The 15,960-nt window shown below is 37.1% G+C and overlaps 1 protein-coding gene across 4 annotated transcripts in view; it reads right to left on the bottom strand.

Annotated features, from left to right (window-relative positions):
• The window catches only part of PRMT3 (protein arginine methyltransferase 3), a 134,959-nt gene that overhangs the window by 94,666 nt on the left and 24,333 nt on the right, over positions 1 to 15,960 (bottom strand). For all 4 annotated transcript variants that reach the window (XM_007457629.1, XM_007457626.1, XM_007457628.1 and 1 more), the window contains one exon: positions 14,319 to 14,440. In XM_007457629.1, the coding sequence (XP_007457691.1) occupies positions 14,319 to 14,440 (122 nt within the window). The remainder of the gene's footprint in view (positions 1 to 14,318; positions 14,441 to 15,960) is intronic.

The raw sequence follows: 15,960 nt of genomic DNA, 5'->3' as shown, positions 1-15,960 counted from the left end.
GTTTTGGTATAAAGGTTATACTGGCCTCAAATATGGATGCTTGATTCCCAACAAATATGACAGTGCAAAGTAGAGAGGAAAGAATGGTCTCTGCACTAAGTGAGACTGGGACAACTAGGTCATTTAAACAGATTACAAATAATAATAATAATAATAATAATAATAATAATAATAATAGTAATAATAAAAAGCTGGATCACTACCTCATACCATATACAAAAAACAATGCCTGGTAGATTACAAACCTAAATGTAAAAAACACAACTATAAAATTTATAAGAGAATACAGGAAAACACCTCCATAAGACTTCTTACCCAACTCACATATAGTGGCAACCCTAAACATGAATGATGCTCATGAAAATTGAGAATTTCAGTACATCAAAGACACTATGAAGAGAGTGAAATAGCAAGCAAGAATGAGAACTTTTTCATTACATAAAACCTATAAACAAATCAAATAAAAAAAAATTTAAAGATTGCCTACAAATAATAAAAAGGCCCCACTCAATGGAAACCTGAACAAAAGACATAAACAGATATTTCACAGAAAAGGAAATCCAAATGTCCAATAATCACATGAAAAGATGCTCAGCCTCATTGACAATCACAGAAATGCAAATTTAAATTGCTATGAGATACTGCTATACAACCAACTGGAAAAAATTCTTAAAGGTAGGCAATACCAACCAGAACTGTTATATACTATTGGTAGAAGTATAAATTGGTATAACCACTCTGGAAAATAGCCTGGCAATACTGAGAAAATCTGGAGATATGTATACCCTAAAGCCTGCAATTTTATATGTAAATATATACCCCACAGATGTGTGTACCAGGCACATGTACAAAAAGTTCATAACAAAATCGTTCTTAACAGACCTAAACTGGAAAACACAAAAATTCCCATCAAGAACAGAAAAGATAAATTGGGATATATTAATCAATGGCATTCTATATAACAATAAACATGAATGAACACTAAAAATAATGTTGAGCAAAACAAGCTAGACAAAAAGAATGCATATGATTTCATTTATCTAAAGGTCAAAATTGAGTAAACTAAACTATGCCCATTTAAGTGGTTAATATATAAAGCAATATAAAGGAAGTGATTACCACCAAAGTCAGTATGGTACTTACCTCAATCAAGCAGGGAGAGCATCTGACTGAAAAAGGGCAAAAGGAGATGGGAGGAATTCTAAGGTGCTGGAAATGTTCTCTTTCCTATTACCCATACATATGCATATTAGAACATATAATTTATGTGTTATGCACTTTTTAATATGTGTATCTGACACAAAGGTAAAAAAGAAAGGATGTTTATATCCCATCTGAGTTTTTTCAAAGAGGTACTTAATAAAATTCTCTATGAAAAAATTGCTGCAAATGCTTATTATTTACTGAAATATTTAATTGGGCTTTCACAATTACAAACACTTCAAAGGAAACAGAAAGCAATCTTCTAAAAAGAGCAAAATGTTCCCACTGCCATAGAAGTATCTTCAGAATGCTCATGTGAAACAAGGTGTATCCTGTAAAAGGCCATCTGCTCAGGCTGTTTATTGTCTGCTACAAGTCATAATCCTATTTGCCTCAGTAATTACTTGTTCAAATATGAATATAACTGGAAAGATTAAGATTTCAGGGAATACAGGAAAAAAGACAAAGGCCATAATTCCCAATAATTCTGTATTAAAACATCACAACAGATATCATTCATGTAGATAACCCCTTTTATGAGACTGCTCATCTTAATCACCACCTGATTTACCATTCATGAAAGAAATTATAGATTTTACTTATTTTTCTTTTCTCAAGTGTCCAATCACTAAACCTTACATTAGCATAAAAGCATTCGAGGGCTTCCCTGGTGGCGCAGTGGTTGAGAGTCCGCCTGCCGATGCAGGGGACACGGGTTCGTGCCCCGGTCCGGGAAGATCCCACATGCCGCGGAGCGGCTGGGCCCATGAGCCATGGCTGCTGAGCCTGCGCGTCTGGAGCCTGTGCTCCGCAACAGGAGAGACCACAACAGTGAGAGGCCCGCGTAACGCAAAAAAAAAAAAAAAAGCATTCGAAATGAATTCTATCTCTGGAAACACCTGCTCAAAAACTAGCATAGATTTAATCTATAGAAATACAACACCATAATAAAAAGAGTATGCTAAGTAAGTCTCTTAACTAATCCAATAAACACAAATTATCTATTTTTCTAAGTGAACATTTTGTTAGAACAATCACTATCCTATATTATTTCCTATCTTAAAAGTAGCAATTTAAGTTTTATCTCATGATACAGGGACATCATCATAATTAATTATCTGATACTGGGCATACAGAGATAAGAGACATGGTCTATGCACTTAAGAATATGGTCTAAGGGATTCAGAGCAGTAAAGAACACAGGGTCCATAGGAGCTAATATAATAAGCCCTTAACTAAGTGACATTTGAGCTTAGTCAGGAAAAAACAGCATCCACAAAGATGTATGCGAGCATGGGGGTAAAGGAGGGTGCCTCATCTCTGTGTGCACAAACTGCTTGTGGTTATGTGTGCGTGTGTGGGTATGAAAGATAAATTCCAAGTTTGAAGAGCTATAAATAGTTTAGTATGATTAGGGCAACAAGAGGTAGTATGTAGTGACAAAGTTGGGAGGTAGTTACAGGGGATGCAAAGGAGTCTAGGTTTTATTTAGAGATAATGAGAAGCCATTTCAGCATTTTTAGAATGAGAAATATAGGATCAAATTTGTAATGTACCTCTGCCCAATGTGACTTTGATAAAAGACATAGTCTAGGTTCTAAGAAAGAACATGGTCTAGCAGGGAGACAGACGTGCAAACAGCATAAAGTACCACAGGGGTTCATACAATGAATACCTTATCAACTAAATGGCATTTAAAGCTGGTAACAAAATTATTATAAAGTTTACCTAGAAGAATACATGGGTGATAACAACTATTTTTTCAAAATGCATATGGGGCAGGGGGACAGGGAGGGAATACCCTGATATAAAAATATACAAGGTATAATATTACTTTGCTTTCAGTTAGCTATGGCACCCAAGCATACATATTTCTCTCTTGTTCCCCAAGCATGCTGAAATGACAATAAAGTAATGCAAAATGTAATAAATTTATAAACTCATGGAGATTTTAGAAGGTGATATCAAACAACCAGAGATTCTGATAAATTCAGTGGGGAAAAAAAGGAGACTCAAATCATTTTGGTAAACTTGTGAAGAAGGACCCAGTGCTCAGTGCACACCTCAGAGAAGACTGTAGTGGAGGTGGGAGCCATTTTTCACAACACAAATCCCTGATGTCAAGAGGTATACAAAGTGGAAGTGACAAAGGAACTGAAAAATCATAGGAAAAGTGGTGCCCAGAACAGATCTCCCTCCCTTCTTCTCAGGGAGATGAGAGAAAACCCATACCAATTACCTTTATGAAATAATCTAGTCCTCCATTCATAAATGTGAAAAAAAAGGAATCCTTAACTATCTGAGATAGGGCAAAGATGTAAGGACGTCTCATAAACAACAAGTACTACCAGGCAGATAATTTCAATGCAGGGGCCAGACTTGCAATCAGAACAAAGCTATTCCATGAGCTGCCTCCCTCCCAAATGTACCATTTGTGTTTACAGGAGTGTAGCTGTGGAATTACTAACACTGAGGACATTTATTATTTAAAATTAGCAATAGCTTAGCTTCTAACACAATGAAAAAAAACGAAGAAAGAATAACCTGGATTCAAGCAGAGACAATAGGTTTTCAGTCTTTCGTGTTGACAATTTATCTGGCTTTGAATGTTTGATGTCCTGGATCTTGAAAATACATTCATTCATTCATTCACTGAGTAAGTATGTACACTGAATACCTACCTGTGTGCCTGGTACCCTCCCAGGAGGTTGGGGCACATCCGTGAATGAAATGGAGAAAAATCCCTGTCTAGCCTTAGGGAGCTTATATTTTTAGTAAAGCTTACATTTTCATGTATTTCATCTCCTGTAACCTAAAGCCTTTACCAAAGCCTTTAAAGCCTTTTAAAAGCCTTTACCAAAAAGCCTTTAAAAAGCCTTACCAAAATATTCATAGTGAGCTCTCATACCAGGATTAGAGGTAATTTTTAGTTTCTCCTTTATTCTCTCATGTCTTCCCAACGCAAAAACAACTTTTTACCCCTTTCTTCCTTTATTTATTTAAAGGGGAAGAGAATTGGTAGGAAAGTCAATCTGGCTGCACTAAGAGAGTACATGACAGAAAACCAAATAACTGAATACAAATAACCGAGCTACTTATGTGCAGATGTGTTAATTCATGTGAGTATATACGCAATACAAGAATGTGAATTAAGGCATGGATTTAAGAAACATCAACGAGGGACTTTGCTGGTGGCTCAGTGGTTAATAATCCGCCTGCCAATGCAGGGGACACAGGTTCGAGCCCTGGTCTGGGAAGATCCCACATGCCACAGAGCAACTAAGTCTGTGCACCAAAACTAATGAGCCTGTGCTCTAGAGCCCGTGAGCCACAACTACCAAGCCCTCGTGCCACAACTACTGAAGCCTGTGAGCCTAGAGCCTGTGCTCCAAAACAAGAGAAGCCACCACAATGAGAAGCACACCCGCCGCAACAAAGAGTAGCTCCTACTCGCTGCAACTAGAGAAAGCCCGAGTGCAGCAACAAAGACCCAACACAGCCAAAAATAAATAAAAATAAATAAATAAATAAATATAAAAGACACATCAACTGTAGACAAGGGATGGATCTGAGAAACAGTAAGGCTTTTCAAGAGGACTCTATCTCCAGCAAGTTTGCTGATGGAGACGTCAAGTTTTGAGTCCCAGGTTTCCATTTTGACCTGTGAGAAGAGTTAATGCAGGTCTGTTCTCTCAGTTCTTACTTATCTCTGTAACCATGTCAATAATTCTTCATCAAACCCTAAGAACAAAACTCCTGAACATTCATGTAGTTTCTGGTTAATGATGCTATTCTATACACGTGAAGCTGTGGACCAAGACAAATCAGGAGGACAGCGTGTTTAAAGTAAACATGAAGATTACTGATATGTACCTGGTATCTGACATGGGTTTGTACAATGGCTGGTCACACAACAGGTATGTGCCTACGTGACCAGTTCTCTTTGAGAACTATAGACTCTAAGACTCAAGCAAACTTCCTTGGGTAGAGATATCTCATAAGAGTCTCTGAGGTTCACAGCTAGAAGGAAAAGTACATCTTGTGTGATTCTTGCAGAGAAGAAAGGATTTTGTGGAAGCTTGTACATGACCTCCTTACCTATGGATACCTTTTTCTTACTGTCCCTGGACTATATCCTTTGCTGTAATAAATCTTAGCTGTGAACACAACTTTATATTGAGTCATGTGAGTTCTTCCAGTGAACCACTGAACTAGTGGGTAGTCACGGGACCCCCAAGACAGGACCACTGAGTTGACACAAAATTAAAGGGATGGTGGGACACAAGAAAAACTGAATTTAGTTTCCACGTAAGGCGTCTTGATCACCTTCATTACCTTCATTAGAAGACTCCTGAGCAGCGAATTTTTTTTTTTTTTTTTTACCATTTTAGCTTCATCAGTGGTTCAAAGTTCCCTTCAGCTTTAACTTGCTCTTCTATTATTTCTATTATATTTATAAACAAATATGAAGAAACATCCCTTACTTCAAGGATTTATCCGGTGCATTTTGTGATCTTGTTCCAAATATTATATATACCACCACTATCTTTAAATTCATTAAGTTACTTTTTCTTCTCAAAAACCTTTCACTAAGTATCTACCATGTATAAGACACTTTGCCAGGTGTTATAGGGATAAAAATATTAAGAAGATAAAGCTCCTATCCTAGAACCCAGAGAAGGACATTTACATAAATATGACAACAGACCTAGGCTTTTCTTAATGATTCATTTTTAACAGTATTCTAGACACAGGCAATATAAAAGACTGCATCTTTAATGTCATACTGAGATTGAAAGCACTGCATTGTAGCCATATGATAGATCAATCTTCTCATGAAAACCCCTCTGCAATAACATCCAAAAGTCTGAATAATGAGCTATTCCACAGCAGAGTCAATGAGAAACCAAAGGCAGCCAGAGTAATGGTAAAAATATTGCCAGAAGCTACCTCTGCTTCCTGAGGGTGAACACTGGATACAACTGTCTGGCAACTGAATAGCTTTGCTGTCCTTAGGTAACTTTATGTTTCTGAAATGATCATTCACTGGAATGTGACAGCTAGAAAAAGAAACAATTTCTCATTCCTTCCATATTCACTTTGAGTTCTATTTGCCCCTGTTAATATAACATCTTTAAAAATCCATATTCTACTTTATTCATGTCTACAACCTCTGAACTGCAAGCCTGACTTTCTTAAGTCCCAATTTATGTACAAATAATTTATATATGTATATAAGCCCTAATATATATATATCAGTTTACGTTAAAGCCAAAACTTACTCCATTCTACACTCATTTCTTTAGAAATGTTAGATCTGTTTTTTAAACAAAGAAAAGAAATAAAAATTATTTTATCATTATTTTGAACACAATTCAAGGACTGTAAGTCGAATATATCTAAAAGAATAATGAAACATGTATTTTAAAAGTATCCATCTTTTAGAATTTAAAGTACTTTTTTCAGAGGTAAGCTTATGGACTTGTAGAGAAATCCTGCTGCGTACAGATTTCTGACAGAGAAAGAAGCCTCAGAACTGCTAAAGACAATCACAGCCTGCTAATCAGAAGAGTTGCTTTCGCTGGCTGATGAGAGTTCTAGAAAACTCCAGTGCAATAACAGACAAGTATAAGAGAAGCTGAGGGGGGATTTCGAGGGAGGAGAGTGAATACGGATTACAGCTGCTAGTGCCTGAAGCTTCACGGAGCAAGAGAACAGACTGAAACAGGAAGAGTACAAAAGAGAGGCATCATAAGTTGGTGGCATAGCTGCAAGAAATGATCATTTTAGAAACATTACCAACCAAATGTAAAGTATTACTGGAGGCACTGGTGCCAAGCCAAACATACCACTACAATTATCACCTAATATTACTATAATTACTAACATTTAGTAAGCAGTTACATGTCAGCCACTTTGTAAAGCACCATAAATGGATTCAATCCTTATAATAATCTTGTGAGATAGGTACTACCATCAACCCCATCTTATAAATGAAGAGACCAGGGCTTCCCTGGTGGCGCAGTGGTTGGGAGTCCGCCTGCCGATGCAGGGGACGCGGGTTCGTGCCCCAGTCCGGGAGGATCCCACATGCCGCGGAGCTGCTGGGCCCGTGAGCCGTGGCCGCTGAGCCTGCGCGTCCGGAGCCTGTGCTCCGCAGCGAGAGAGGCCACAACAGTGAGAGGCCCGCGTACCGCAAAAAAACAAAAAACAAAAAAAGGGACCAGGGTTAAAGCAGTTAAGCAATTTTCCCATTTTCACAAAGCTAAATAGTCAAAAAGCCAAAATTAGAAATCAAGTCATTTGGTTCCGGATGCTGAGAGAAGTATGCTATTCTGCCTCCTCAACTGGTAGAATAATGGGCCAGTAAATGCTGGGGATATTAACATAAACTGTTTCCTGAATATTCTTCTACAGGGACATTCACAAACAGAAGAACAGAGGTTATATCACCCCACAGTATAAATTTCAAATATTCGAATGGAAAACAAAGGAGAGATGCTGAGAACACTATGGAAATAGCTATCTTTTCACAATATAAAAAAGGCAGGGGTTGGAGTCAAGATGGCGTACTAGGAGGACACGGAATTCACGTCTCTGAACAACCAGGGCACCTACCAGACACCAGTGGGGCACCATGGACACCTAAGGGGATGGAAGGAATCCCCAGCGACTGGGTAGGACGGGAGCTACGGGGGGTAGTGAGGGGGGAGGAAAAGCGGAGGCAGGACGGGACTGGTGGTGAGAGGGGTGGCTGGGGGAGGGGAAGGGATCCCATGTCTGAAGGGGGAAATTGGGGACCACTGGGAGGGCAGAGGATCAAAAGGGAGTGTGGCCAGCTTTCCCCTGCCCACTTGGGCCCCCAGGAGCTTGCTGAGATCCCGGGCCTGATCTTCTGCCCACCTAGGCCCCCTCCAGCCACGAGGGTCCTGAGGGAATGGGAGGGAGGGAAGGGGGAGCAAAAGTAAAGGCCGGACCTCCCGGACGGGCATCCCTGAGGGGTGGCTGGGGGAGGAGAGGAGTTCCTACACCCACTGGGACACACACACAGTTAGGGGTCCAGCGGGGACCAGGGAGATCCTGGGGGGGACAGTGCGAGTGGGGGGGCATGGAAGAGAACAGGGCCAGCGCTCTCCCAGTCCACTTAGGCACCAGGGAGCCTAACTAAAACGAAGATTACTTTACCCAAAAGGGATCTCATTCAGATTTGATGGAGAAATCAAAAGCTTTACAGACAAGCAAAAGCTAAGAGAATTCAGCACCACCAAACCAGCTTTACAACAAGTGCTAAAGGAACTTCTGGAGGCAGGAAACACAAGGGATAAAAAAGACCCAAAAAAAACAAACCCAAATCAATTAAGAAAATGGTAATAGGAACATACATATCAATAATGACCTGGAATGTAAATGGATTAAATGCTCCAACCAAAAGACACAGACTGGCTGAATAGATACAAAAACAAGACCCATATATACGTTGCCTACAAGAGACCCACTTCAGACCTAGGGACACATACAGACTGAAAGTGAGGCGATGGAAAAAGATATTCCATGCAAATGGAAATCATAAGAAAGCTGGAGTAGCAATACTCATATCAGATAAAATAGACTTTAAAATAAAGACTGTTACAAGAGATAAGGAAGGACATTACATAATGATCAAGGGATCGATCCAAGAAGAAAACATAACAATTATAAATATTTATGCACCCAACATGGGAGCACCTCAATACATAAGGCGAATGTTAACAGTCATAAAAGGAGAAATCAACAGTAACACAATCATAGTAGGGGACTTTAACACCCCACTTACACCAATAGACAGATCATCCAGGCAGAAAATAAATAAGGAAACACAAGCTTTAAATGACACAACAGACCAGATAGACTTAACTGATACCTTAAGGACATTCCACCCAAAAGCAGAAGAATACACTTTCTTCTCAAGTGTACACAGAGCGTTCTCCAGAACAGATCACATGTTGGGTCACAAATCAACCTTGGAAAATTTAAGAAAACTGAAATCCATATGAAGCATCTTTTCCAACCACAATGTTATGAGATTAGAAATCAATTAAAGGAAATAACAGTAACAAACACAAATACATGGAGGCTAAAGAGTGTGCTGCTAAATAACCAAGAGATTACTGAAGAAATCAAAGAGGAAATCAAAAAATACCTAGAAACAAATGATAACGAAAACATGATGATCCAAAACCTATGGGACACAGCAAAAGCAGTTCTAAGAGGGAAGTGCATAGCAATTCAGGCTCACCTCAAGAAACAAGAAAAATCTCAAACAATCTACCTTATACCTAAAGTAACTAGAAAAAGAACAAAGAAAACTCAAAATTATAGAAGGAAAGAAATCATAAAGATCAGAGCAGAAATAAATGAAATAGAAAGAAAGACAATAGCAAAGATCAATAAAACTAAATGCTGGTTCTTTGCGAAGATAAACAAAATTGATAAACCTTTAGCCAGACTCATCAAGAAAAAAGGGGAGAGGATGCAAATCAATAAAATTAGAAATGAAAAAGGAGAGATTACAACTGACACCGCAGAAATACAAAAGATCGTAAGAGACTACTACAAGCAACTATATGCCAATAAAATGGACAACCTGAAACAAATGGACAAATTCCTGGAAAAGTACAACCTTCCAAGACTGAACCAGGAAGAATTAGAAAATATAAAAAGACAAATCACAGGTAATGAAATTGAAACCATAATTAAAACTACTAGAACTAATCAATGAATTTGATAGGGTTGCAAGATACAAAATTAATGCACAGAAATCTCTTGCATTCCTATACACTAACAAAAGAAAGAGAAATTAATGAAACAATCCCATTTACCATCTCAACAAAGAGAATACCTAGGAATAAACCTACCTAAGGAGGCAGAAGACCTGTATTCAGAAAACTATAAAACACTGATGAAAGAAATCAAAGATAATATAAACAGATGGAGAGATATACCAGGCTCCTGGATTGGAAGAATCAATATTGTGAAAATGACTTTACTACCCAAAGCAAACTACAGGTTCAATGCAATCCCTATCAAATTACCAATGGCATTTTTCACAGAACTAGAACAAGAAATTTTACAATCTGTATGGAAACACAAAAGACCCTGAATAGCCAAAGCAATCTTGAGAAAGAAAAACGGAGCTGGTGGAATCAGGATCCCTGACTTCAGACTATACTACAAAGCTACAGTAATCAAGATAGTATGGTACTGGCACAAAAACAGAAATACAGATCAATGGAACAGGATAGAAAGCCCAGAGATAAACCCATGCACATATGGTCACCTTACCTTTGATAAAGGAGGTAAGAATATACTATAGAGAAAAAACAGCCTCTTCAATAAATGGTGCTGGGAAAAATGGACAACTGCATGTAAAAGAATGAAATTAGAATACTCTCTAAAAACCATACACAAAAATAAATTCAAAATGGATTAAAGACCTAAATGTAAGGCCAGACACTATAAAACTCTGAGAGGAAAACATAGGCAGAACACTCTATGACATAAATCACAGCAAGATCCTTTTTGACCCACCTCTTAGAAAAATGGAAATAAAAACAAAAATAAACAAATGGGACCTAATGAAACTTAAAAGCTTTTGCACAGCAAAGGAAACCATAACAAGACGAAAAGACAGAATTTCCATTTCTCAGAATGGAGAGAAAATATCTGCAAGTGAAGCAACTGACAAAGGAGTAATCTCCAAAATATACAGGCAGCTCATGAAGCTCATATCAAAAAAACAAGCAACCCAATCCAAAAATGGGGGAAAGACCTAAAGAGACATTTCTCCGAAGAAGACATACAGATGGCCAACAAATGCATGAAAAGATGCTCAACATCACTAATCATTAGAGAAATGCAAATCAAAACCACAATGAGGTATCACCACACACTGGTCAGAATGGCCATCAACGAAAAATCTACAAACAGTAAATGCTGGAGAGGGTGTGGAGAAAAGGGAACCCTCTTGCACTATTGGTGGGAATGTAAATTGATACAGCCACTATGGCGAACAGTATGGAGGTTCCTTAAAAAACTAAAAATAGAACTACCATATGACCCAGCAATCCCACTACTGGGCATATACCCTGAGAAAACCATAATTCAAAAAGAGTCATGTACCACAATGTTCATTGCAGCACTATTTACAATAGCCAGGATATGGAAGCAACCTAAATGTCCATCGATAGATGACTGGATAAAGAAGATGTGGCACATATATACAAGGGAATATTACTCATCCGTAAAAGGAACAAAATTGAGTTATTTGTAGTGAGATGGATGGACCTACAGTCTGTCCTACAGAGTGAAGTAAGTCAGAAAGAGAAAAGTACCATATGCTAACACATATATATGGAATTTTAAAAAGCGGTACTGATGAATCTAGTGGCAGGGCAGGAATAAAGACGCAGATATAGAGAACAGACTTGAGGGCATGGGGGTAAGGGGAAGCTGGGATGAAGTGAGAGAGTAGCAGTGACGTGTACACACTACCAAATGTAAAATGGATGGCTAGTGGGAAGCTGCTGCAGAGCACAGGGATATCAGCTTGGTGCTTTGTGACCATCTAGAGAGGTGGGATAGGGAGGGTGGGAGGGAGGCTCAAGCGGGAGGGGATGTGGGGATATATGTATACATATAGCTGATTCACTTTGTTGTACAGCAGAAACTAACACAACATTGTAAAGCATTTATACTCCAATAAAGATGTGGGGGAAAAAAGGCAAAGGAGAACATCTTTGAAGAAAAGTACGATGTTGGCTCATCCAAAACAAAAAGGTCTGATTTTCAAACTCTATAGGTTCTAAGTAAAGCAAACTACTGAATGCAACCAATACATGCACTGTGAGTAGTGAAATGGAGAGAAAGCATAGTAAATTGGCTTTGAGTATGGACCATGGAGTCAGGCTGCCTGGGATCTAATCCTGGCCGCACTACAAATAAGGAGAGTTACATAGTCTCTGTGTCTCAATTTCTTAATCTCTATAAAAACAAATATATATATATATATATATATATATATATATATATGTACTGTTTCTGTACCTACTTCAAAAGAAATTAAATAGAAAGTACTAAGTTAATGTTAGCAACTTTTGTTAAATTTAAGTACCTAGAATTGCATGCTAAGTCATTTTCAATAAATGCTCTCATGCAAAATTTCCATACACTCCAGCACTAAATTTCATACACAATGAATTTGATTATAATCATTGTACAAACATATTTCTAAAAAGTCACTAGGAATCAGGGCTTCTGTGAAATAAAATGAAAACAAAACAAAATAAAATGAGTGCTATCACTATCTTTTTCTTCCATAAAGGAATTAAAATGAGAGCACATCTAGTCTCACCTTACAGAAATCAAAAATGACAAATGAATACATAAATGAACATGGTCTTTCATAAGATGAGAATTTCTAATAGAAATATCTTACTGTAATCTTACTATCACAACAATAAAATTTTGATAATTCATCTAAAACAATCTCTTCTTTGGGACAGTGGTTCTCACATCTGTTTGGATGGTAATGCACAAGCAAGAGAGGGTGCTCTTTATAGAACCCCCAAAATGATGATGTTGTAGTTAACGGCAACATAAAAAATAAAAAAAACTTTACTAGATTATGGACTGCATATGCATATGCAACACAGATGCATATTCTCTAATATGAAAATAATAACCACAAACCTCTATCTATGAAAAAATCTAAGCAAGAGCAATGTCATTTTTTCATTAACATTAATTTGGTACTTGTTAGTAATAACAGCTGCTAACTTCTGAATACCTACTACATGCCAGGGCAGGCAATATGCCAAAGAGACTGAAGTGCATATCTTACTTGTAACTTATTTACCTTACTCATGACCATATAAGGTAGTCATCATTATTTTCATTTTGACAGTAGAACAACTGAGGTTTCAAAGAGGTTAGATATAATTTAACTTAAGTTCAAACAACAGGGAAGGGACAGAGCAAGGACTCAAACCTGTCTGACTCAAACTTTGCACTCTTAACCACAACACTAGACTTCAATGCAATAAAATCTAAAAATTTAAACATTTTACATAATTAAATTTTATATGAATCAAAAATGATCAATATTAACCAATTTTAAGAATAAAACATATGTATCAGTGGGAGGACCATTTAAGAATCATTGCCAAGAATCTAACCTAAGCATGGCAAAAGCTGTTAAAAGAGTAGACCTTAAATGTTTCCAACACAAAAAAGAAATGGTAATTGTTTCATGTGACACAATGGAGGTGTTAGCTAATGCTATGGTGGTAATCATTCTGTAATATATTCATGTATCAAAGCAATACATTTTACACCTTAAACTCACACAATATTATGTATCAATTATATCTCAAGCTGGGGGAAAAAAGAATCACTAAGAAGCCTGCTATTAAAATTATTCTGGAAATTATTCCAAAGTTCCAAATGTTAACATGCTTTGGTTAAGTACACAGCTAACAAAACCTAGTTCTTAAAGCTGTAATTCAAATGAAGGTCTTCTTACTAGGATATAAGCCAACTGTAAAATCAATCACGGATCAATTAACCTAACTAACTTAATTCCTCAAAGAGAGGAGATATTTTTAGAGAACATAATTAAGTTGGTAGCCATTCTGGAATTTACTTATTTTGAGGAGGCACAAGGGCTAGTGTTGTCAAAAAGAAAAAGATAATCCTTAGCCTTTTTAGTTGAACTGCTATTTGCTAAAGGAAATACTACTGATATATTGAGTTTTGTAGCAAGTCTTCTAACACTGCCCTATATGTCCATGATTTCTAATTTCATATTATTGTAATTAGAATATCTATAGACATAATTGGAAGGACAGAAAACTATATAAAAATAATTCTCATCAATGAGAAGAACAATGAAAAGATTATTCATAGCTCAAACATGTCTAGGTCAATCCAACTTAAAACCTTATTATTCTGGAATGAATTTTTACTAAAAGACAAGTGTCTTGAGTCTGCACTGGATAGCTATTAAAGACAAGAAAATCAATTGATATTAATCATTAAATTTAAAAATAATCTTAAGTCAAGCCATAAAATGCATCTACCTTATGATATGCATTGCCTGGTAAAGTATTTCAGACTGATCAACTCCAAGAACCTTCTTTGCCCCGGCTTTAGCAGCAAACATAGAGAGAATTCCAGTTCCACAACCAACATCCAAAACTACCTGGTGTAATAAAAAAACAGATGTTATCGAGAAGGTCTAATACTTTAAATCCTATTCATATATGATGATGTTTCTGGCTAGGAATAGATAACAAAAATTTAAACTTTACCGATCAAATATGGTAATAATTTCTCTTTGGGGAAATAGAAAATATAATTACATTAAGTTGTTTTAAATTCGTAACTGTTTTGGTCACAGTCTGCTGCAATCAGATGCAACAATGTAAATTTAAGAAATGTTTTATATGAAATAAGCAATTCCCACAGACTTATTAAGAGGGAATTAGTCTCTTTTTTATTTCCTTATTGTATGTATGCTCTAATTTAGGATTAGTAATTCTAAATTTTAACAGAAATAAACTTTCTCAAGTTTGAGTGGCAGGAATTAAGCAAGATAGCCTGATCCAGTACAATTAAAAAATGGTTATAAAGGAATCATGAATGGAATATTACTCAGCCATAGAAAGAAACAAAACTGAGTTATCTGTAGTGAGGTGGATGGACCTAGAGTCTGTCATACAGAGTGAAGTAGGTCAGAAAGAGAAAAACAAATACTGTATGCTAACACATATATACGGAATCTAAAAAAAATTGGTTCTGATGAACCCAAGGGTGGGACAGGAATAAAGACACAGACGTAGAGAAGGGACTTGAGGACACGGGGCAGGGGGATAGAAGGAGAAGCTGGGACAAAGTGAGAGAGTGGCATGGACATATATACACTACCAAATGTAAAATAGCTAGCTAGTGGGAAGCAGCCACATAGCACAGGGACATCAGCTCGGTGCTTTGGGACCACCTAGAGGGGTGGGATAGGGAGGGTGGGAGGGAGGCACAAGAGGGAGGGGATATATGTATAAATATAGCTGATTCACTTTGTTATACAGCAGAAACTAACAACATTGTAAAGCAATTACACTCCAATAAAGATGTAAAAAAAAATAAAGGAATCATGGATATAGAATATTGCCATAACCCCTCCACTTCCAAAATTAAATGTTCAACTCATTTTATTAATACAGGTACAATAAAAACAAACTGGCTTCTAGAACTCAGTAACTTGAGAGTTTAATTTTTAAAAATGATATTCATTATCATTGGTGAAAGTAATAAGAAAAACCAAATTTAAGATGTTATTGGGGATAGGCAGGGAGCAATTATTTCTAATCAAGAATTTCATACAGTTCTTCCCAGAACAGTATAGTGAAACCTGCTTGGTTCATAGTAAAAAACAAAAACTAATTACCAAAGAAACACATTCAGCAAAATACTCAGAGGTACACTAGAAATTACTGAAAACTGTAGTGCCTTAAGTCTTTCACTACCAATGACCTGAAACCCTATATACTTGTCTCAAAATATGAAATTATTTCAGTAGTCTTCTACTATAAGTATTCACTGAGCATTACTAAGTGCAGGCATTGATCATGGGGATGGGGTACAGCAACAAACAAGACCAAGTCCCTGTCCTAACAGAGCTTACAATCTTGTGGGGGAGATAATGAACAGACAAAGAATAGA

This window comes from Lipotes vexillifer, unplaced genomic scaffold, assembly GCF_000442215.2.
Source record: "Lipotes vexillifer unplaced genomic scaffold, Lipotes_vexillifer_v1.1 scaffold505, whole genome shotgun sequence".
In the NCBI taxonomy this organism is placed as follows: domain Eukaryota; kingdom Metazoa; phylum Chordata; class Mammalia; order Artiodactyla; family Lipotidae; genus Lipotes; species Lipotes vexillifer.
This window is presented reverse-complemented; position numbering and strand designations above follow the sequence as displayed.